Raw genomic sequence first — 25,732 nt, 5'->3', positions numbered from 1 at the left:
TGAAGGAAGATCAAACCTAATGGAATATGGCTCCACCCTTTATGTCCATAGACCATATGTAGTTTAGAGCCAAATGGAAACTAACAACAAATCCAACCCTCTACCAACTTGATGTAACACCGTTCATCTCACCATGAGACTGGGACCCACTATAAAAGTAGGACCTGCCATGTATGAGATGTGTGTGTGAGACCATATGTTGGTAGAGGGTTGGAAGGTGTTTTAATTTGCTGGGACCTGCCATCTGTGCATTGGCATAAGTGTAATATAATGGATTCCCAAAAACATCTGATAAATAGATGTATCAGGAACCAAAAGACATGGGTTCAATGTCTTATAGAAGGAAAGTGCATGAATTGGAAAACTTTGGAAACCACAAATAAAAGATCAGGTGGCATAATCAAAATGCATTGCAAAGCATTTGTATTCATGAGGATCTTGTAATGAGTCGCATCGGACCATGAGAGATGAGCATCGACTTGAAGTGGTGTAGGTGCTAGTTTAGCACCTTCCCTTTTCTAGTTCATCTCCATCGGTGAGAAGCAGGTACTCATTTGAAAGATGCATTCTAGCTAGAGGGGGGCCTCAGCCGAGCAGATATTCTTGAGGATGATTGTGCTTCTTGAGATGTGTTGTCACTTGAAGTGTTTCTCTATGAGTTTTCATATTCTTCTTGGGTTGTTCCTCCATTTTCATTATTCACCATTCAAGAACTTGGACCTAAGTCCACAAAAGCTTTCTTGCTCATACCTTGGCCTTTCCACCTTATTAAGGTCTTCAGTAGTCTCACTCTCCAAGAACGCAACATCTCTACTCTGAATGATAATCTTGTCTATAGAATCCCACAACATATAGCCGAAATCTTCATGACAATATCCAATGAAGATACATTGCTTGGTCTTAGTTTCAAGTTTGGGCCTTTCATCTTTCGGAATTTTATAGATGCCTTGCAGCTGAAGAGTTGCAAATGATCATAGGGAGCATCCTTCCCTCTCTAAACTCTTTTAGGAACATCACCCTTTAGTGTAACCGGGCACAAAAAATCGATTAAGTCCACTGTCATCCTCATGGCCTCTCTTAAAAAGGCTTGGATAACTTGGAGTAAGGGAGTACATACTTTATCTTTTCAACTATGGTTCGACTCATCCTTCTACTAATTTCTTCTAACGTGGAGTCTTGGGAATAGTCTGATGCCATACTATCTGCAATTTCAACTATGGTTCGACTCATCCTTCTACTAAAAAGCTTTGTTCTACCTGGTCTTGCACTCATATAGATTCTCCAGCTTATGCCATCATGTATCCATCGATTTCTTATGCTACATGGTGGGAGATACTCAAGTCTACACATTGCCTAATTTATCCAATATCTTTCCTATTTAGAAGCTCCTGTCGGTCTTAGTCTGGGGTTTGATCCCTTTCAGGTTGATGGGCTGAAATATCTCTTTACATTAGAGGTTCTTCCATTCTAGTCATCCAGACTGTGTAGTTTAAAAATGTAAACTTGAAAATCATGCAAGTATTCTCTTCCATCTCAATAGAGATAGAAAAAAAAATCACACAACACCGAACTTAGGCTTTGATACTAGTTTGTTGGGAAGTGGGTGTGTAATTTTGAAAGCAAATAATGAACTAGCAAAATGGTAAAGATAAATAAGCAGAACAATAATAGAAAACAAGCACATAGACAACATTTTACATGAAAAACCCTTCTGAAACTTGAAGGGAAAATCGGGAAAAATCACAGGACATTAGTCAAGGTGAGTTAAAGTAAAGAGAAGAGTTGTCTTCAAAGAATGGGTCGAATTTCACTATATTGAATAACTGTACAAGACTGAATATATATACAAAAATAATAAAGAATAAATTGGAAACAATTAAAAGAATAGAAACAGAGAAATAAGGAAATGAGCTTCAGTAGGAAACTTCCTAAGATGAGAGTTTCCATTTTGCTTTGATTGATTTCTCTTTAGTAAGAATCCTTTGTATAGTAGTTGGTCCTTCTTTAGCATGAAGACTAGAGCCTTCTTTGGTAGGAGATCTAAAGCTCTCTTTGGTAAGAGTACTAGAGCTCTCTTTAGCAGGAAGGCTAGAGCTCTCTTTGGTAAGAGGGGAAGAGATAGGGTTGGTAAACTCCTCAATACGCAGCGAAAGTGGGCTGGAAGCACTTGAAGTTTGGACCGAAGCCATTCGAACCAATGAGAGGAGAGCGGCTTAGTGAAAATATTAGCAAGTTGATACTGTGTGGGAAGGAACCGCACGATCAGAGACTTCTTAACAATAAGATCTCGAAGGAAATGAAAATTGACCTCAATATGTTTAGTACGGGCACGGAAAATGGGATGAGCTACAAGATACGTGGCCCCAATATTATCACAATAGAGAACCGGTGGGGACTGAATTTTGACCCCTAGGTCAGAGAGAAGAGAATTTAGCCACAAGAGTTCGGTGGTGGCATTAGCTAGAACTCAAAATTCAAACTCAGTACTAGATCGAGCAATAGTTGCATGTTTCTTAGCAGTCCACAAGGTCAAATGAGAACCAAGGAAGATGCCATACCTGCCAGTAGATCGTCTGTCGTTAGGGCAACCGGCCCAGTCAACATCTGAGTAAGCAGTCAATGTCTCCGATGTGTGAGCCGAGAAAAATAAGCCTGTATCAATGGTACCTTTTAGATACCACAGAATAAGTTTAACTACACTCCAATGCTCAACAGTAGGATCATGTAAAAATTGACAAACTTTATTAACTATAAAGGCAACATTTGATTGAGTAAGAGTGACATACTGAAGTGCACCTATGATGCTCCAGTACTGAGTGGGATCAGATAGTAACTCGCCATCAAACTGAGAGAGACGATAAGAGGTGGCCAGCAGATTGGGAACTGGTTTGGCTGTAGCAAGATTAGTCTTCAGTAAGAGACCCAATGTGTACTTGCACTGAGAGAGAAACAACTCTAAAGCATCACAGTGATACTCAACACCAAGAAAATAGTGCAATGACCCCAAATCTTTCAGGGCAAAAGTCTGAGACAAACTGCTAATAAGCCGAAAAACATGAAGATAAGAAGAACCGGTAATAATAATATCATCAACATAAACAAGAATATAGATGATGTTCTGATCTTGACTGTAGATAAACAAAGAAGGGTCACATTGGGATCCATGAAAACCAAGATCATATAATTTATTACTTAAATGAGAAAACCAGGCTCGAGGGGCCTGTTTGAGACCATAGAGGGATTTATGAAGTTTGTAAACATGATAGGGATAATTGCTATTCTCAAACCCTTTTAGCTGACGCATATAAATAGTTTCAGTAATAAACCCATTAAGAAAGGCATTATGTACGTCTAAGTGGCAAATGTCCCATCCATGAGAAACTACTAGTGACAAAACAATGCGCACAATTGCCAATTTGACCATAGGGCTTAAAGTCTCAATGAAGTCAATTCTTGAAACTTGAGTGAAACCTTGAGTGACAAGACGAGCCTTGTAACGTTCAATCGAGTCATCAGGGTGTCGTTTGATTTTGAAAACCCACTTGGACCCAACTACGTTCATAGAGGAATCATAGGGAACCAATTCCCAAGTGTCAATCTAAAGTAATGCATGGAATTCGACAGCCATAGCAGAACGCCAATGAGGGGATTTAGCATCCTGTCCATAGGAAGAAGGCTCCTCTTCATGAGTAGTAACTATGAAGTAGAACAGAAGGAAGAGGATGGCGAGTAGCTGATAAAGCTTGAGCCGATCTGGATGCCATTGATCTTGTTGTCATAGAATGAGTGTGAACAGGGGGTCCCACAGCAGGGGTTGTGTCAAGCAGTTCCTAAATAGGCCTGGTGCGTCAAACTGGTAAGAGATCATCAGTGATGGAAGTTTCCTGTTTTGGTTTAGAGGAAGAAGTAGAAGATTCCTCATTAGTAATAGATTAGATGGCAAGGAAGCAGGAGATACCTTAGGGGAAGAAGCAGTAGGAGATGGACATGTGTCAGCATTAATGATACCCATAGAAGGAAGAGTAACACTAGTGGGAGTATCAGGGCTGGAAGGTGGTGATGACTGCACAAGTCCAGGAAAGGAATGTTCATAAAAAACATGTTGAGAAATGATTTCCGTGCCGGTAATAGGATTGTAACAACAGTACCCTTTGTGACTGCTGTTGTAGCCAATAAAGATACAAGGAGCAGATCGAAAGTCCATCTTGTGCAAATTATAAGGCCGGAGTAGAGGAAAACATTTGCAGCCATATACTTTTAACATAGAATAATCAGGAGGTTTGCCAAATAACTTATCATAAGGAGAGAGATTACCAAGTCTTGGAGTCAGTAGTTGGTTGATAAGCATCGGCCCAGAAGGATTGGGGGAGAGAAGAGGATGCCAATAGAGATAAGGTGGACTCAATGATGTGGTGATATTTGCGTTCAACACTGCCATTATGTTCATGCGTATGAAGACAGCTGAGATAGTGAGTGATATCGGCATTGTCAAGATAACGGGAAAGATAGAAAAATTCACCACCCCAATCACTCTGAAACATCTTGATTTTTGTAGAAAACAAATTCTCAACATGATTCTTGAATTTAAGAAACATATTAAACACATATGATTTTCTCTCAAGAGGAAAAATCCATGAAAATTTTGAATATGCATCCATAAATAAAACATAATATCGGAATCCTTCATTGGATAAAATTGGGTAAGGTCCCCATACATCAGAAAACACCAATTCAAGAGGAGAAGAAAAAGATGTATTTGAAGACGGTAAACTTAAACGATGGGTTTTACCCTTTTGACAAGTTTCAAACACAAAAGGATGACTAAGAGATTCAGAATAAGATAAACCAAATTTAGAAATAATGTTTTTCACAACTCTTAAGGAGGCATGACCAAGTCGTTGATGCCATAATGCTAAGGAGGTTTTCTTGCCAACAAAAGCTTCTAAGTTTTTTGTCTTGTGCTGAATTACTCAAGGAAACTGATAGAGTCCATCTCTACTAGGTCATCTGAGTAAAATTTTCCCTATATGGTACTTCAAGACAAAGAAATTCAGATAAAATTCAAAAATCAGATTATTATCCTTGGTAAATTTACTTACAGATAGCAGATTTTTGGTAAGAGAAGGAACATGAAAAATATTCTTCAAGGCAAATTGATTATTATTGCAAACTAATGAAGTGGACCCTGTATTATTTATAGTCAAACCTATGTCATTACCAATTTTGACTTGATCAGAACCTTGGTATTCAGGTCGAACTTGTAAGTTGTCAACATTCGGTGTCATATGATGAGTGGCACCACTATTCGGATACTAGATTGGATTAAATCCAGATCCAAACGTAGAGCCATTATGAGGTACACCACTGTGAAAAGCTATAGGATCTATTGGATGCAATCTGCTTTCTCCTTGATATGATGGATCAAACCATTTGTAACACTTCAGTGCACCATGGCCTAGTTTGTTACACAGTTGACAGATTTCCTTTGCTGCATCCTTGTTCACGGCTTGAGGGCTGACCTCCACGCCCCCTGCCTCTGTCACAATTGTTGCCACCTCTGTTTTGATTATATGAGTTCTGAGAGGTCTAAAAGTTGTTAGTAGCATTTTTATTATTCATGGCAACATTCGGATTAGAATTTTCACTGGAAAAATTATGTTACAAAAGCCAAGATTCATGGCTCAAAAGTAATCAAAGGACATTACTAATATTGAGCCTCAATTTGTGATGGATGTAATAAGAGATTCATACTCACTTCCTAAACCATATAAGACGTGTAGAACCAGATCCTCTTTTTCTATTGGTTCTGAAATTGCAGAAAGATTATCTATGATGGTTTTGGCCTTTTGGACATAGTCACTCATGGAAAGATTTCCTTTCTTCAGATTATGAAGTTGGCGCCTAAGTTGTAGTACCTTGGATTGAGAATGAGAGGAGAATGATCTTTCCAGAGCACTCCAGACTTCGGCAGTTGTAGAAAGACCAACAACTTGTGCCAAGACTCCTTCAGTTAGAGAGGCAACAAGCCATTTAAGGACCAGCTGATCTAACTGCACTCAGGTAATGAAGTTTGGATTCTGAATTCGCTTACTTTTGTCATTGGGATCTGGTATTTCTTCTGGAGGAGGCTTGGCCAATCCATCAATCAGCCCCATGAGTTTGTGAGCTCGAAGTACTGGAAGCAAATGAGCTTTCTAGAGAAGAAAATTATCTCCATTAAGTTTAATGGTTAGATAATGAGAGATGTTGGGGAATCGAGCTGATGCTCATGGGTAGAGAAGTGGTTTAGGAGAAGGTTGAGCTCGAGCTCATTGCTTCAAAGGCAACAGAGGTATTGTAGGCCATAGGCTCTAATACCAAGTTAAAGTAAAGAAAAGAGTTGTCTTCAAAGAATGGGTCGAATTTCACTATATTAATAACTGTACAAGATTGAATATATATACAAAAATAATAAAAAATAAATTAAAAACAATTACAAGAATAGAAACAGAGAAATAAGGAAATGAGCTTCAATAGGAAACTTCCTAAGAAGAGAGTTTCCTTTTTGCTTTGATTGGTTTCTCTTTAGTAAGAATCCTTTGTATGGTAGCTGATCCTTCTTTAGTAGGAAGACTAGAGACTTCTTTGGTAGGAGATCTAGAGCTCTCTTTAGTAGGAAGGCTAGAGCTTTCTTTGGTAAGAGGGGAAGAACTAGGATTGGTCAACCTAGGGTTGGTCAACTCTTCAATAAAGTAAACTTCCATTATTTATCAATGTGGGATTACTTCTCTAGTCTGTACTAGAGGATAATATAGCAAGAAGATGAACTCTTCTTATTCTCTATATTACAAAGGCTGACCTTGGTTCACTCCTTACACCAATTATACAAATAGTTGATGCAAGCTCACTTCTCATGCACCCTAAATAGGTGAGGGTGACAATCCACCTTCCAATGCTTCAATCATTGAAGATACTCAATGGGCCAAAAAACAATTTAATTATCTTGTCGCAAAAGGTCCTCAAAATACCAAACCAAAGGTAACAAGCTAGTGGAATGCCAAGGTCACAGATCACCATCAGCAAGGCCCCGAGAAGAAAATGAGATCAGGAGGGTGAGACTATATTGTGAGATAAAAAAAAGGAGCTATGAGATCAGATGCCAATGAGGTCCGAGGAGCGTTGAGGTGAAGCTAGCGAGACCATCATCCGAGGGGTGCGGGATCACATTCGCTAGGCTACAAGGCCATGAACCTATATATATGATCGAGGCTACAAGACCGCCATCCCATGAGGCCATGACCACCATCCTGAGAGGCTGCAAGAACATGAATAATTAATTCATACTCTTCTTGAGGAAGAAAAAACCCAACAATTGGAATACCGTATGTGATCATTTTTTTTCCCAGTTTAGAGTTCATTGGTACCATTAACTACTTCACTATTATTTATTTGAAGTACAAAATCGACGCATCAGAGACAAAGGAGAGGGATATTCCAATGGTAGCCATGTCAAAAATCAATTTATCCATTGCAACACATGAAGGTTAAATGAAGCTTAAGGCTCACAAAAAATAGAAAGAATAAAAGTTTTATGTGTGTTAGTGATTCAACTAAGAGTGTTCCATGACCAAAAGATTTGATATAAGCTTTGTTTTATAGTTATTATATTTTATTAATTTTGTACTGCTAACCAATGTTTTAAAATCTGACCCAGAACTGGAACTGCTTTGGCCACCAGTTTTTGAGTCAGCTGTTCAACCATCCGGTTCGAACGGATGGCCTGTTCCAATTTAAAAAAAAAATAATAATTAAGATAAAACCGGTCAAAACCATTGTTCAGGTCAAATGGGTAATGGTTTGACTGCTTGGGTCAACGGGTCACTGACCAAATCAACGGTTTTTTGCCAATGAATAGATTAAGGGTGAAACAAAGCCAATTGCCAAGATGGTTCCCGAGGTGAACAATCCAACCTTTTGGGTCAACAATACTTCAAAACACTATTGTTAATAGAGGTGTGCACGCCGAACCATGGGCAATTTTTGCAAACTGAACCGATACCACTAGTTAACCGGTCCGCCAGTTTTGGTTTTTCGGTTTTTTATATTTATAATATATATTATATAAATATATGTATAATATTATATTATAAATAATAAATGATATATAATATATTTATAAATAGATTATTATAAATATAATATATGTATATATTTATATATATAATGAATATATATTTATATTAATATATAAAACCAGTCCTTCGGTTTTTCAAAAATACTAGACCGAAACCGAACCGATTGGTTCGATTAACCGTATTTTCGATTTGGTTTTTCGATTTTTCAGTTTTTTATGGACACCCCTAATTGTTAACAAAAAGAAGAGGAGAGAGTGAGAGAGTTTAAGATTGAGGGTCAATTAAAAGTGATTTGAGAGAGGGTTTGAGAAGAAAAGGCCTTCTCAAATGTCTTAAATTCTAGAAATTAGGGTTGGTGGGAGTTGTTTTGGGAACCCAAATGTCTCAAAGAGCTATTAATACTTCAAGTTTTTTTAAATAAATAAGGAAAACAACAAAATAAAATAGACAGTAGGAAAGTGCAATCGGGACCTTTCTATTTTAATACATAGATAAACAAAATCCAACACAACCATTAGATGTTATCAAATTTCAAAATGTGAAATGTCCATTGATGGAATTGAATTCAGTTGTCTAGTCCTGTTTTTTTTTATTGATAGATCAAGAAAAGGGGCTACATAAGATGGGGGTAGCATGTTCCTAGAAATGAAAACAGCTAATCACACTTAAGGGTCTAGGAATGAATGAAGGAATCAGTTAAATCATTGGAATGCGCAAAGTTAGCTAACGTAGCAATGTTTTTTTTTTTTTTTTTTTATAAATCCAAGCGGTGCTACACAAGCTGGGGGTAGCACGTCCCTAAGAATCACAATTATATATAAAACCTAGAGGGGGAGGGAGATCCTGGATATTAAAATTTAAGGAGTCTGAAGGACTAAATTAGGCCTGATGAGCAAGCCAATCAGCAGCTTGATTCGCTTCACGAAAGACATGCCGGTACTCTAAACCAAACTCGAACTGGGTCTTCAAAGAAATGCAGTCTTCAATGATGTTTTGTATGCTCCACAGCAGTTGAGTTCCTCCACGAAGACAAGAAATGACGAGCTTGGAGTCCCCTTCTATAATTATGGGACAATCTTTGAAGTTTAAAGCCAGATTATGGGCTTCCCGTGCAGTGCAGGCCTTGGCCATGTTAATTGTGGCTTTACCCAAATAATATACCTTTATATCTAAAACTTTCCCACCATAATTTCTAGAAATGGTCCCCACAACACAATTGAAACCATTCATACAAGATGCATCAAAATTAATTTTGATTGTGTTGCATTTTGGGGATTTCCAAACAATCGATCGCCACTTCTTTGAAAATTCTCTATCGGATTCATTTTGATGAACTTTTACATTCTCATAAAAAGCCATTCTTGCTTTCTCCAAAACCTGATAAGGGGGAGTCTCCACCTTTTTAAAAATCCTTTTGTTTCTACTCTTCCAAATGAACCATAATATAAAAGTTGTTTTTTCTAATTTATATATTTTTTTTGTGGTTTAAAATTCACTGGTAAAAAATATGATTGATATCCTCTAACTCACCACATCTATCACAAGTGTCCTCTAGGTTAAACCCCTTTTTCTTCCAAAACTCCCTAGAGGGAGGTTTACCCCTTAAAAAAAGAAGAAGAAAAATTTTCAGTTTAGGGGGACAGCATAGTTTCCAAACTTTAGTATTCCAATTAATGAATCACTGGTGTATTTATTTTTACATAATTTTAGCTATATAAGCCGACTTGATGGAAAAATTACCTTTTGGTTCCAATCTCCAAATAAGTTCATCATCCTTATTCACTGAGGGAATAAAGATGGATCTAATTTTCTGCCAGGAAGAAGTAGAAACAACTTCTCTAACTTTTTCCTCTCTCCAAACTTTCCTCTGATCATCAATACATTCACTAACTAGTGACTTTGGATTCTCAATGTTTTCACCATTTTATTTTCTTCTGCAAGGGATGAATTTTCCATCCATTTGTCATTCCAGAAATATATTGATTTGCCATTCCCCAACTTCCACCCCATTCCCTTTTTCAAGACTTCCCTTGACTAGGGGATTCCTCTCCAAGCCCAAAAGATGCCCTTTTTAATACCAACAGTCCAAAATTTATTTGTTTTCAAATATTTGTGCTTTACCACCACCTTGACCCATAAATTATCTTTATTTTTCAAAATCTTCCATCCTAATTCTGCAATATTTGCTTTATTTACCCATTGGAGTTTTTTCAACCCCAGACCACCCCATCTTTTTAGGGAGCAAGGGTTATCCCATATCATAAGGTGTAATGGCTTTTTCCCATTGGACTTGCTCCACAAAAAACTTTTTTGGATTTTGTTTATATCTTCAATTACATTCACTGGGACAAATTTCTCATTATGAATTGGGGCATCATAGAAATCACAGAGTCAATAAGAACAACCCTACGGGCAAGAGAGAGTGAATTGCTTTTCCAGTCTACTTACTTGGAATTAATTTTCTCCCATACGTAGTCGAAGGTATTTTTAGTGACTCTTCCTTAGATAATCGGAACACCCAAATAAAATTTTGATCTCTTATCAATGGGGACTTTTAATACCTTTGCCAAGAATTTTTTTGGAATTTGTGGAGAATATTTCTAGAGAAACTAATCGCTGATTTGGACGTGGAATTGTCAACTCAATTCTTGGTGGCAGCGAGATTGTCAACCCAATTCTTGGTGCAACTCTGTTTGCAAGCTTGCAGCTTTACCTGTTTGACACATTATTTGCATGACCATTGTAATAAGGTTGAGTAATCAGCCAATTTTAGGGATACAATTTGAGTAGGCTGGGCCACGTTTAAGGTCAACCTAAAGCCCAATCCTAACTTTTGGGCTTGAGGCCCATGCCAAGATCGAGCTGAAGGTCAAACCCAAGTACCTAACATATCAAATTAAGGACTCAATCCTAACTTTTGGGTTGGGCTGGAGCCAGGGCCAGGCAATTGAGAAATAAGAAAGCCCGGTGCGTTAAAAATGGTCCTAAGTCTATCTACACCGTTTGATAGTAAATGTATGTATGAAACCAGACAGGGTTTTCCGGGCTCAGATTATACAAGGTAAAATGAAAAAAAAAAACAAGGTTTTGGGCCTGAACCCAATCCAACGACAACAGAAAATCCAACCGTAATCCATACAAATTTTCAGGGTGGATCAATTTGGGCTCAGGTTGATCCAGTCCAAGTTGCACCCCTAAGGCTCCGTTTGGTTTGTGGGATGGGGATGAGAAAAATGAAATATTTCAAAAATATTCATTTTTCTCTTATTTGTTTTGACGGAAATAAGGGGATGGGATGACAAAAACGTGGGATGCAGGATTCCAAAATCGTGTAATTGGGATCACACCAAAACATTGTGACCCCAGTGGAAAAACTCGAGAAAACTTGAGATTTCTTCATTCGTGGGATGGGCCTTCTTCTTCAATTGAAATAAGGCAATGAACCAGCGACGACAAACCAACAAGAGAACCAGTGCGGTGGCAACAATCTAGGGATGGCAACGGAATGGGTATGGGGTGGGGCACGCACTCCCCATCCCCACCCCATAGCTAAAATTCCCACACCCGTCCCCGCCCTGTCCCCGGTATCGAGGTGAAGATTCAACCCCCATCCCCGGCCCCGTCGGGGATGGGGAATCCCCGACATGTACCCGCCTCACAACCAATGATCTGAGGACAGATAATACTCGACATTTCCCCGCCCCGATGACTGTATCCAATTCCAACTTCCAAATTTGATTTGTTTATATTCATATTCGAATCCAGTTTAGATGCAATTGGGTATTGAATAGCATTAAAAAATCAAATTAAAAATGATCACATTACTGTATATACTATTGTTCAAAATTGGTATTAACCAGATCATGAGCTCATGGTTTTCTCCTATAATCTGCTTCGGTCCAACATTTTGGAGACGACTCATGTCCACCAAAGGCCAATTTTGTAAAAAACAAGAATATAGAGGATAAGCCCAGCTATAAGGTCATGACTTAAGGATAAGCCCAGCTAATCCTCCATATGGTTTCTTGGAAATGAAATGCAAGAAGTACAGTAGGGAAATAAGTTCACAAGAAGAAACGGTTGCCAGTCAACTTGTTACTCATGCACAGATTTGCAATATCAGCATTGGCAGGGTAGATGAATACAGAAGAAACAATGATCTTCCTATTGGATCACTTCACCCAAGGTCAGCAAGAAAGCTACGATATTGGTTGTCAGCATGGCTACCAGGTGCTGAAGCAGTCAAGGGACAACCTATAGTTTCATGGTTTCTGCTACCACATGTATCACAAGCAACAGCAAATTTGGATCCACTAGTGTATGACCTAGGATCATGTCCCTGTTCACCCATGACCTTTGGTGACTTTACATCTCTAACCATTGCATTCAGCTCAGCAAGCTCCTGTAACTGTGCACGTTTGTGCTCATTCATCCTCTCACTCACTGGATTTAGCAGATCTTCAACCATTGTAACTGCTTCATCCAATGACTTCTGGTTATCTGCCTCTACCAAGACATGCAGGTCATCATTATCAGATGGATCAGCTTTTTGTTTTGCCTTCCCATCTTTCACTGATCCTCTACCCCTTATTTCAATCCTTGCCCCAGTTCTCTTCCCCATTCTCTTCTGTGTGTTCCCACGAGGGCCTAATATAAGACCAATGAAATTATATCCAGGATATTCCTTCAAGGGTATGTAAAGTTTCCTGTATGTTCCTGTTGCTCGGAAGCATGTTCATCAGCAACAAAGGCCTTGGAAGTTTTAGACTTGTTCTGGATCTCTGTAACAGCAGACCTGTCATCTGATTCCAAGACTCTCGCTTGCACTTCTTTTCTGAAGGAAAAACCAGCAATGGAACTGAGTCACCTGCTATTGCATCTAGTTCCCGTTTCTTTTCATTCAAAACACTGCTATTGCTAGTGTTTTAAAAAGATGATAGGGCATTTGCCATGAGGTTCACCTTGAAGCAAGGCTAAATAAAAACACCTAAAATGTTACACTTTGAGGTTCACATGTGAAAATAGAAAAAACATCCTTTACACCATGATATGCTTTGTGTGTATATGCATGCTAATGTCTACGTTTCAACATATTCTAAACTTTTTGAAGAATTATTTTACATTTAAAGCTTTTTGTAGTTTTTTAAAAGGGTTTTTAAGAATGAGATGACTTCCACCAAATCTTCTGATGTTCTTATAATCCTTGTTCAAGTAATAATTTTTTCAGTTATACTCTTTTTGTTTTTCTCCTCTTAAGAAAAATAAAAATAAAATAAGCGAAATCCATGAGGCTTATGTCTCATGCATCTAAAGGTCCTAGCATCTAACCTCACATTTCCATATTTTTAAGCAGTTAAAAATATAAGCTCGAATATGTGAGAGGAAATGTACCCATAATCATGCCTTAATCCCTTCGTCCTAGTTGGACTTATCAAAAGATAGCAATGCAAGGACCTCTGTAACATCAGTGGTTCCCCACAACCATATATACCCAACACTACAAACACAGAACCTAGAGAATCAGAAGGTGGTCATGCTTGTCACCATGACCTAGGTTTCCAACAAATTGGAAAATGTGTTACCTGATCCAAAGTACACAAATGCAGCTCCATCTCGCTCAAACAACTTTCCACTTCAATCCACAGCCCCACTTTCCTAAAACAATAAAAAAAACAAGAGTTAGTATATGGAGTTTAAGTTAAAACTATATCGAAATCATCACTATTTAAATACCTCATAGTCTATATTTGAATCATCACTATTGATGGTGTTATAAGTGCAAGAATCCTCACCAACAGGAGCATCTACATAAAAGAAGAAAGTTAATTATAAAGGTGAAACGATGAATATTCATTTTTTTTTCAATATATAAAGATTCAATTTAAAAACATTACCCTGAATTTCATGCACCAACCAATTTTGAGAACACATCAATGCCTCCAATGTGTTAGCATGGTCTACTACCATGTGGACTTATTAGCCTTCCCCTAGTGCTAAAGGCAGACTCTAAAGCAACTGTGAAAATATAAATAGTGAGTACATCCCTGGCAATTGTTTGTAAGGTAGGATACTTGAATACATTTGACTTCCACCAAGCTAAAATATCAAAGTTCTGAGTTCTAGGCAATACATTTTCTTCTAAATAATAGTCCAACTCTGACATCACAATCAAATTACTTGAACTCCTATTAACAAACGAGTCATAATTGGAAAGCGGATCTTGTTCTTCCATATCAATGTTTACAGGTGTGTAAACCGAACTAACTAAAGTTCTACTACTATGTCCAACTTCTTTATACTTGGATTTGGATTGATACTCGTGAAACAAGTCATAACACAATTGATGAATCCTCTCAATCTCATCCAATGCACCATCCGCACATATCATAGGAAAATAATATTCCATCAACTTCATCTTATATCTTGGATCCAATATTGTTGCCACACCCAAAATGCCATTAATCACACACTAATACTTGTTAAACTTCTCCAACATTTTCAATGCCATATTCCTTACAACCTCACATGAACATCTAAGCCACTGAAATAATATTATTCTGATCTCACAAACTTTGGGAAAATATAAATTTGCTGTAAGATACTTAGTTCCTGAGAATAACTCAGTCACATTATAAAACAACTTTAACCTCCCACAAATTTTGTTTGCCAACTCCCGTTCTTCCTCATTTGGCAAACATTTATATTGCAATTCATGTTGCCTTAAGCGAGAGAAAACATCATTATAAGTCAAAGCAGTATGAAGCATCTCATATTTTGAATTCTATCTGGTTTTATAATCAATAGACAATTTCTTACTACTTTGAATTTGCAACTGTCAGGATGTCTCCTCAAACTTTTGTTCTCTTTTGGGGGTTACTTTCCAATATACCATACTGTCACGAATTTTTTCTCTCTAATCACAACTAATCTATCTTGTACAATCAGGTTAAGTATATGTGCATAATAATACATATGCAAGAATCTTTCATCCAACATAAGTGAATTCATAGAAAGCTTATTTATAATATCATTGAAAATGGCATCATTTGTAGTGCAATTATCAACGATAATTGTAGATAACTTTCTATCAATATTCCAATCTAAAAAACATTTCACTAACATATCTGCAAGAACCTCTTTTGTGTGTGAACAAGGCACATAAACAAACCTATAACAATAAATAAAACAAAAAAAAAAGCTAAGCATAAAAAATAAATATAAAAAATGGCAAAACTTACTTAAGAATACTAAATACTATTAATGAATTATTATATTAAAAAGGCATACCTTATAATTTGACTTTGTAAAACGCAATCAGCATCAATGAAATGTGTCGTGACGGTCATAAACCCTTTCTTCTGATTATTAGTAGTCCGCATGTTAATTGTAATGGCTACTCTACTCTCTTTCTTCTCCAACAACTTAATTGTCTTTTTATTTTCTTACTCAAAAATTTTCAAAATATCTTTTTTAATTGTATTTTTCGAAACCACTATAAATGTAGGTTGTAAACTATATAAGTACCTCTTAAATCTAATGTGATTGACCATAGAGAAAGGATACTCATGTAGAATGATCATATTAGCAATTTCTCTCCTTGAATTTTCTGGATCAAAGGTGCTATATGCAACTTTAAACTTTCCATCCTTCTTATTTTGACTTGCCCCCAAACATCGTTGCCTTGTATCCTATTGATTACGCCTTGGGCATCTATGCAAATGCTCGCGCAAATGTTTAGTTCCATTTTTTGATTCCCCACCAAGCTTCTTATTAAAGTAGTTACAAACTGCCTTGACTTGTCCATCAATAGTTATTTTTTCAAAATGTTCCCATACAATAGAAATGACTCTTTTTAGATGGTGCCTCTAGAGTTGTGGTACTTGAACTTCTATTGCCAACATCATTCCTAGAGCTTGAAGATGGAGAAGCTATTGTAGTTGTATCATTTTCATTTGGGGTTGAAGAAAAAGACGGGATAGCACTTTGGCTAGTCGGTACTGGTAAAGAGTCCAAATTATCTCCTTGTCCAAACATCAAGATTCAAAACTAACCTTAAAGAAAAAAATATATTTTATAAGTAGTTAAAAATGTTAGACAAATAAAAAACAATATGTTGAATTATATGTGCTTATACGAACTCAATATCACAAACTTTCACTATGACCTCCTTTCCATGGAATTGAAGAGTGTCTAAAGTTCAAAAGAGGCATCTCTAATTGAATATGCAAATAAAATCAAACTAGAACAACCAGCATTTAAGGCAAAGAGCTAGAAAGACAAGCAAAGATGCATTGGGCAGAAAGAAGAATAGGACAATCAAATCACTTTTTGATATTTATGATAAAACAAGTAAAAAACATTGATGCCTCTCTATACATTACATAGTATATTCACTACTGCTCTTAATACTGAACATAGTGTTAAACAAGCCTAGCTTGCCTAATTATTCACTAATTTAAACTTAACTATACCATTGGTAAATACATTTTTTTATGGATGGTTGATTTTCAGATGTTATGAAAGGAGAACAGACTTCTCTACCTGTTAACGTTTGCCATAATAAAACAAATCCACTAAAATATGCCTGCTGTTGTACTCCTATTATGCTACTTTGGATTATGTGCAAATTTTATTGTTGTTTGTTTGTCATGGTATAGTCCTGTAGGACCATCAAGAACAACTCCCAACTATCCCAGGAGAGTGTTTTCTTATTCATGATACTGGATTACCGCTAACAAATGTATAATAATCTAAATTAGTTTGCTCTGAAACTTTCACCATAATAAAAGCCTTCTTGTTAGCCTGATTTTACCACCAGACCAAGCAATGGTGCCTTAATTGGCTACACTAATAAAGTGCACACACAATATTTCCTTTACTGGTTGAGTTAAGAAGCAATGTTCTAGTTACTTCTCACAGCCCCTTGCAGGCTACAAGTTGCAGCAGCTGTGCATTTTAAATATCTCTGATTCTCCTATAAATAAAAACAATAAAGTATGGAGATATTCTCAATGAAAGGGCTGTGAAGACGATGTGAGGACAGCCCCTTGCAGCAGCTGTGTTTCTTACTTGCAGCAGCTGTGAAGACGATTTGTTCCCTCGGTACATCACTTTGGGTAGTGAATGCATTCAATTTTGCTCGAAAGAAAAATGAATGCATAACATCACTTTGGATATCTTGGGCGGAAGAACAATCTGATAAGCAAGTCATGTGCATTGTCAAATAAACTTATAAAAACTTTTCTAGCTTGCAAATAACAAAAACAATAATATAAATATAACCCAGTGAGAATAACCCTACAAGTGAGAAAGACAATTAGAAACTGAGAATGAGAGTAACGACTACCGAACTGAGAATGAGAATAACTCTGTGCTATGGTGGTCGGCGGCGCACGGCGGTCGGCGGATGAACGAGACTTCTCAATTTCTCAGTCTGCAATCGAAGACTGAATTGAAAACGATTGTAGACTGAGCCGCAACTCTGTGCTACGTCGGCCGACAGTTCTAAGGTGGCGGCGACGCCCGGCGGTCGGTGGTTGTGCAAAGGTTGAAGGTCTTTGAGTCTTTATATGTGGCTATGTGCGACTGCGAATTGCGGTTCTGCCTTCTGCGAGGTTGAAGTTGAACAGTGAAACTGAAGGAAACACGAAATTACTCTTACCCTAATACGTTTAATACATTATATATATAGGGGTATAGTTGTAAACTACAACCGGGGTCACGGCGGGTTCGGGGATTTATAAGCAGACCCCATCCCCACCCCGTCCCCGGTCCAGGGCAAAAAAAATTATCCGAACCCGACTCGTATGCATTTGTGATCGGGGAAAATCCGCCCTATTTGGGGCGGGTCGGATCGGGGACCCGGTTTTGTGGGTAAAATTGCCACCCCTTCACCGTTTTTTTCACTGTGGGGTGGCAAGAGAATCAGATACTGACAAGAGAACCAGTGCGGTGGCAGAGGAACGACGTTCTCCTCTCCCGATCTATTCTCCATTGTTTCCTTCGATGTTTTCTTCACCGGATACTGGCAAGGAACCAATATTTTCTCCATGACAGAGGAACCGGATACTGTTTTTCCCACTGTTCATTGTCTCCCTCTCTTCGAATAGGGACGGTAGAGGAACCGATTTCTTCACCGCTTTCTCCATTGTTCATTGTCTCCCTCTCTTCGAAAAGAGGTGGCAGTGGAACGACAATCTCCTCTCCTGATCTATTCTCTGTCTCTCCCTCCATCTTCCTCTTCTCTCTTCTCCCTCACCTTCTTCTTCTTCCTATTCTTCCTATCCACCTTTGATTTTCCTTCTTTCTCTAATCGTTGCTGCAACTCTCGATAGCGGCAATTTGCTTTTTCAACACTCCCATTTCTTTCTCATTCTGACGAAAGATCAGGTCGTAGCGGTACTTTCTACCATATTCCTATATAAATCAAACAATAAAAAGTTAAATTTTTACATCTTCCATGTCATCTTTTCTCATCCCATCTAAATCTTCCCACAAACGAAACGAAACCTAATTTACTTACTCTTATATGTACAAGACAACAGCATACGCGCGCGTACACAGTTCATATTTACTTACTTTGTCTGATGCGAAACGAAAGGAAAAACGCGAACATCAAAAATATATTAATAATATTTACTAAACTTGGGTATCAGAGCTTTCAGGAAAAAAAAAAAAAGAAAAAACCTCGGGTATCAGAGGTTTTTAAAGCTTCCCCTCTCTCCTCGAAGCTTCCTCTCCCTCTCCTCTCTACGTTAGCTGTGAACTCGACCAAGGAACAAACCTGGAGAGAGATGACAAATCCAAACAAATAAAAAAGAGGGAAAAAAACGAGGACACTAGGGGAGACACTTGTTCCAAGCATGACAGTCAATGAAAAAATAAGATAAAAATCAAACTTGTTTCTTTTCCTGGTCATTGGTCAAATTTCAAGGGGCCGAATTGAACGAACATTCGTCTAGCAGGTTTGGTAACAGGGAGAAGTTGTCCATCTGTCCTTGGAAAAAGCCCATGTCGTCGCTGGCCGGGAAATCCAGCAGCAGCTGCAATGACGTGTCTGATGAATCATTTACTTCGTTAGAGATAGAACAGTCTGAACCAGCTGCCAAGTCATCTACACCCCCTTTGCTATTTTTACACTCAACCTCCTCGGGTTGATCAGTAGTAAGGCGACCCGTCATGGCTGGTGCCACCTCGGTTGTCAACCCTGATCCTGATCCCCACTTTGTCGAAGACGATACTTGGGAAATGGGGCTTTGACATGCCGTTGAATCTGGCCCGCTTAGCCTTCGGAACGATTCTCCTACTTCAGAATTCCAAATGCGCAGGAAGTAATCAACCTCGGCTTTCGTAGAGGATAGTTGGAGGTTAGATAGTAAGGATTCTCTTGACAACCGGGCCTCCGCTTCAAGCCTGGCGCTCTCCCATTGTGCCATATGGCGTGTCGACGGGGATGTCGAAGGGGTAGCTACAGGTCCACAGGAAGGGAAGGAAGGAGTATGCGTTTGCGGATCAAGACCCATGCAGAGAAGGCGCTTCTTCAACTGGGTGTTCCAGAAGTTCTTGATTTCGTTGTCTGTTCTTCCTGGCAATTGAGAAGCTATGGCTGCCCATCTGTGAAACTTCATTTGCTTTAGCACTCAAAAATTAAAGGGAGCATTAAAAATGCACTAATTAACCAACTCTTCATCAACAATTGCTGATTACGTAAATTAAGTAGAAAAAATAATGTTTGCATTTTCTCTTAGTGGGTAGTTTCACCACCAAAATAACTGCATGAAACTGGAATTTAAAACCGAGCCTGCTTGCTCGATTATGTCCTACATGGTAGGTCAAGAGCTTTGACTATTACACTGCAGGGATAATGTGCGAAACCGAATTCAGATCTGCTCCTCACAGAGATCCCACCAGTATTGGAAATATCTCTCCATAAATAATAAATACAAGTATGGGAGATGTTTTCAATATACGGCCAGGATACACTGTGAAGCTGTTTGAAGAGCAGATCTGGACTCATACAAACCAGGCCACCATTTAACAAGTCAAAATTTAATGAGTGATAAAAAACCATCTACCGAGATATTTCTTTTTACAGAAAACTCCAAACTGGTTCAGCTTTCCTCACATCAAAGATTCAAGACGCAAGATGCTTAAAGGTCTAGTCAGTGAAGCTGGCTTTTAGAGTTTTTTTTTTTTTTGTTCCTTTATTCATTTCGCTTTTTCTGTGATGCAAATTGGTTCAGTTATTGGAAATATCGGAAGATGGTAATATCCCCTTCTTCGCGGTGCTCCATTGCTTCTGCAACTGGAAGAATTCAACATTTAAAAGAGTGAACACGTATTGAGTTGAAATCAGAGATTCGAGACCCCTTTTGGAATCAAAGACCGTTTATTGACACAATAGCAGACTCCTTATTTTTTATTTTGGCTCCTGCTCAAAAAGCTAAACAGTTTTGACTCTAGTGAAGCTGTGAAGTTTCAATTAATATAATTTATTTTTTTGGTAAATTAAGATTGTGTTGATAGCATTGCCACTTCTACTTTCAAACTTTTATACAGATGAATACAAATTTTTGAGAAATTATGTAGGTAATTGGCATCGGTGCTAAAACAAGTGCTGGCTCCATAAAACTGTGCTTATTTTTTGTTTATTTTTTTTTATTTGGAAACATTACTGCCACACTTGGTTTATACCATTCAGCATTCAAGAAGATGCTACAGCGTTGCATCGCTGGCAGTAACAGACTGGTCTAATCAAAGCATGGTCTATTCTTTATACCGCACTTTTTCGATTTTCAAAACATGTTCTAATCAATATTTTTTTTAGAAAAAACGGTATCAAACAAGAGACCATTTTCTGAAGCACCGCTTTTCCTCATAAAATACCACACACTGACGCCACCTATCGTTACATCTTAGGTGATGACATTTATATGAAACACCAAGTTTAATAAAAATAAAAATCAGGCATCTCTTAAGTTATTGGAATTACACAAGTAACTAAATTCAAGCACTGAACACTAGAAAGTAAAAAGAAAAATAGAGAAAGAGAGACACCTGTTTCCAAGAATGCCATGCAGCTGGATGATAATCTTCTCTTCGTCCGGAGTAAAAGGACCACGCTTGATGTCCGGTCGAAGATAATTCGTCCACCGAAGTCGACAGCTCTTCCCGCAACGAAAGAGTCCTGCCATTACAAATTTACAATTACACCTCCACCCCAAATAAAATTTACTCTAGAGTTCAAAAATAACTTTAATAAAAAATCGATTGATTAAATAAAGAAGGACCATCCTTTAACAAATAAACTAGAGAAATATCCCTAAATACAACAGTTCAGCCGAGTCCAGGTTCATTAGCACCAAAAGTAGCCAATGATCATTAAACCCTTTTTCGCTTTTAAATACTTCACCACAATAACCGTATAAAGAGATCATTTATTTTACTCTTCAAGATTTTCTTTTTCTGTAAAATGCTCTTCACGAAGAGTCCGGATCTGCTACCAACAACATTTTTGTCTGTAAATTGCTCATCATTCATGCGATCTTATCCGTCATCCTATCTGCAGATTTCAAAACCAATACCTACCTACACAACTTCCAGGTTCCAGCGCACATCTGATACAAGTTTGCAGTGTATAGCGATTGGCCCAGTATTATGAATACAACTAAACAATTCGGACTCCAACCCTCCAATCCTATCAGTTCAGTAACCTACGTGCTATAGGTGCTTTTTACAAAGAGCAATATTGCACTACTTATTTCTTGAAGAAAGGTTTTGAGCTCAATTTTGCCCTATGAACTGAACCTGGTGGACCAATTTGAGTCCAAACCAACCAACCAAGATTCCTTGATCGTTCATCGTTCAGCCTTCGTCGTTGGCCAAAGCAACTAACTTACTAGAAACTATCATAAAATAAAAAGCGGACTGAGTAGATGACCCGCTACTTTTCTAATATGAACTAAACAAAATCAACCTAAAATGCATACATATTTCATATTTATCATTTCTAATTCTACAAAAACATTTGAAACCAAGGATGAGTACACTCTTAACAGCAAATCATTAACGATTACTAGATGACTGGACCGTGCATTTGTACGTGCAAGTAGGCATTTCATAATAATAAAGAAAAACAGATAAATAAATAAATCCGGAAGAAAATACTCGAGTCATGCCATGGCTTCCACTCGGATTCACTGAAAATAAGCAGAAAACGGACTAAAAAAATTCAATCGGAAGTAAACACGTCATCGATTCGTACAGTTTTCAGATTTCAGCAACTAACGTGTTTACTCGTAATTGAGTTTCGTAGCCCGTTTTACACGTCTTGTTTGTAAGTTGGGGAACAGATCAGAAATACTCATGGTTCATGCATACCGAATTAACCAAAAAAATAAGTGTTCAAAGCATTTCGAAACGTCTTAAACGTGTCGATATAATGGTGTATGACATCTGGATAACGATGCTCAGCAGTCAGCACCGAGATTAAACCGACTTGACGGAGTCTAAACTCTAACTCTAACGGACTGACTCGGACAACTCGTTTTCCTCGTTCATTAGTCGCCCCGATACGATCCACCGAGACTAACTCACTCAATCCTGGAAAAGAGTGGGGCAAAACTCTTCAAAGTCGTAATAGACAGAGAGATACTAAGATTCAAATGTATTTTAGAAAAAAAAAAAAAAAAAGAGGAAAACGAATAAAAAAACCCTCGTAGGTATTTATGAAACATTTAACAAGATTTCAAGTCTTAAACCGCTGGGATCCTGAACAGATCAGATGGAATGCTCGTTAATGGCGAAGAAAATGAAAGAAGATGGAAAAATCAAACCTGCGTGATTAGGAAGTGATCTCCAGCTTCCGTGGCCGTTCTTCTTAATATACTCAACGAGAATCTCATCTTCTTCGGGTGTCCAAGGTCCTTTCTTCAGTCCTTGTTTATCACAGCAAGGAGCTCTTCCCATGTTCTTCTCTTCTGCTCCTCTTTAAATGAATCACAAAAAAGAAAAATAGCAAAAGCTTTAGGCGCAGAGATCTTTATAACAGAAAGAGAAGAAGATCGATCAATTGATGGATCAGTCAAACTTCAGAGCCTTAAATGCGTCGATTATATCTATGGAAATCGGCGACTTCGAAGCTGGTCTGCATTAAATGATACCTCCTCCAACCAAGGACTCGAGAATTTCCTTTTCTTTTTCTTTTTCTCGAAAGCAAAGAAATAATGCAATATTAAGTTAGGACTAGGAAAACACCAACAAAATAATAAATATATAACTCGAAGTGGAGATCCATGGAACGTATTAGCAGCGATTCTTACGTGGCATTCAGAATGGAATTAAAGAGAGCGATCTATTAGCGATTGAGACAGTGAGTTACAGACATCGGATTCTTGTTCTGAAACATCATGAAGTGATGGAAGTGACCATCCTCTCTCTTGATTCTCGTTCAAAGAATTAGGGTTCCATCTCTGCTGACTGCTGTGACAAGGTTAGGGTAAGTAAGGATTAAGGTTAAGGTTTAGGCAGATAGGGGAAGTTTCAGAGATGAAGTTGCGTTTCCATTTCGACGACCTCTGTTCTTTGGTTTGCTTCGTCCAGCTCTCCATTGCTCGAACTTCTGCTTCCGATTCCGATTCAATGAAAAATGCAACTATGACTGTATAAATGGGAGTGAAAGAAGGAAGCGTAAAGAAAAGGAAAAGTAAATACATGGCGTCAAACAAATGTCAAACATGTGTCAAGTCAATAATGCTGACAGTGACGTACTATTACGTAAATGCCCATACTTTTTGAGAGATTTGCCATCCAACCAACGAGAAGAGAGAGTAGTTCAATTCAGTCGACGAGTCAAACATTGCCTGGAAAAGACATCGACGTAGACTTCAATAGTTAATGATCGGTGTACTGTTTCTAGCCACACGGTTACGGTCAGGGAGAGGTTCCTTCATGACCGTTTGTGTGGAATAATATACAGGGAGAGGGAAGAATAGATTCCTAATCAACGGTGAAAGCGGTGTCCGTATGACGCAAAACTTTGTTTTGGAGTTTTGGCGTGGGCAGTGAGCAGGGCAATGGAGAGTCAAACTAGTGGTCAGGACTCAGGACTCAGGACTCATTAAACTCCCAAGTCCCATCGGAACGTCGCATCGTCTGATGTGCAGCAACTGAACTTCCGAAAAGATTACCACAAAACTGCTGTTGGCACAACCTTGGGTCTGGAACCCAGGATACGTCGTCGGTGGGAAACCAGATCTGCTCCTCATAAATGGCGCCTCACACTGATCTCACAGTTACATCTTACCGTGCATTGAAACAACCCACCGTATTTACGTGTTCTTATTTACGGGAGATGCTCCAATGCACGGTGGGATGTGCGTCATTGTGAGGCGACCTGTGTGAGTAACAGATTCCGTTCCCGTGGAGGTGAAGGTCCGATGGATCTGTTATGTCTCAACCTGGATTTTCTTGAAGACAAATCGGCATTTTTGAGGCAACCTCCCTTCCTTCTTTTAATTTGATTTGGGAAAGTCAATCGTTTCCTCGATTTTTTATTTTAGTTCAAAAAAAACAAAGGGTTCGATTATGGAAAAGATATGATATCCGAAAAACAATTGATCAATAAATCAAAATCATAAAGTTAATAAGGAATATGGTGTTATTTATCAAAATTTATGGGTGGGTTTTGATCGGTCAAAACCATTTTATACTATTTAAAATTTTATAAAATATCATAATTATTCTTTTCATCATTTTTTAGATCATTTTATAACAAGATTTTGAAAACTAACCCAGAAATAGAATTGGCCACCATTTTGTGGTTAAGTGATTCGATCGTCTGGGTCAAACGGTTTGATGCATGATGCCATAAATGAAATAAATTTCAGTTCTTGATGTCATTAATAAAATTACAAAAGTGTGGAAATCCATTGTATTGATCAATCCCAAACCTGCGACCATAAAAATAAATTTGGATGCCTTTCCATTGCTTCTATTGCTAGGAATCATTTGGATTCGATTCTTGACTTAAAAGCCTATACTGTTGGTTTTACTTCAATCAATCTAGCTGAAGCTTGGGCTACTGCATAAGCCATCAACATTGATGGAGCGCAATCCGGTCGGTCCTATCTGTCGACGATCTTGCCTCTGACTGGAGCAAAAGGTGTCTAAAATGGGGAAGAAAGCAAGTAGTCTCCGGGGAGGAACCCGGTGAGAGTGCTCCGAAGCTCAAGTTAGTATTTTCTCAAAGGCAAGATAAAAAACCAGATGGCGCAAAGTTATCACGTACCTCCATTCTTGGGGGGAAGAGGGCCTCTTATAACCACTTCGCACACTCACTCCCAAGCTCTTGTCAGGTCGGGTATCATTACCTCTGCACTTCTGCCAGTTCGGGTGTCATCACCTCTGCTGGGGCTGACAACCGCCACTGCTCTCTTTGTCGGAACCGTCTCTGTAACTGGAGGTGGCGGTGGCAGGTGGCCGTTGAAGTGCGGCTGTTAAGCGTCAGATCCTAAGTCAATCAGGCGCGCCGCCTCATGATACAGACTCTTTTGGTGTCAGGTACGGTTGTTCAGTTCGGCAGCCTGGAAACGAAGTGCTGGAGTGGCGTGCGAGGTGAA

General features: G+C 38.4%; 1 protein-coding gene across 11 annotated transcripts; it reads right to left on the bottom strand.

Moving 5' to 3' along the window:
- Nucleotides 1-13,696: 13,696 nt before the first annotated feature.
- Nucleotides 13,697-23,777, bottom strand: LOC104608731 (transcription factor MYB17-like). 11 transcript variants are annotated; one of them, XM_088889189.1, is made up of 9 exons: nt 23,435-23,777; nt 23,276-23,314; nt 22,949-23,100; nt 21,171-21,300; nt 18,637-19,727; nt 17,466-18,530; nt 14,009-17,309; nt 13,848-13,918; nt 13,697-13,769 (listed from the first exon to the last, which is right to left on the bottom strand). In XM_088889189.1, the coding sequence occupies exons 3-5, from the start codon at nt 23,079-23,081 to the stop codon at nt 19,043-19,045; spliced, it is 948 nt and encodes a 315-aa protein (XP_088745315.1). In that variant the 5' UTR covers nt 23,082-23,100; nt 23,276-23,314; nt 23,435-23,777; the 3' UTR covers nt 13,697-13,769; nt 13,848-13,918; nt 14,009-17,309; nt 17,466-18,530; nt 18,637-19,042. The 11 variants fall into 11 exon arrangements, with proteins under 11 accessions (XP_088745315.1, XP_088745314.1, XP_088745316.1 ...); XM_088889188.1 differs by having other exon boundaries at nt 23,276-23,777; XM_088889190.1 differs by lacking the exon at nt 23,276-23,314.
- Between the last annotated feature and the right edge of the window lie 1,955 nt (nt 23,778-25,732).

Source organism: Nelumbo nucifera, chromosome 6 (genome assembly GCF_055504915.1).
Source record: "Nelumbo nucifera cultivar China Antique chromosome 6, China Antique-T2T, whole genome shotgun sequence".
NCBI lineage: Eukaryota > Viridiplantae > Streptophyta > Magnoliopsida > Proteales > Nelumbonaceae > Nelumbo > Nelumbo nucifera.
Note: the sequence above shows the minus strand (reverse complement) of the source record. Positions and strands in the feature narration are given on the sequence as shown.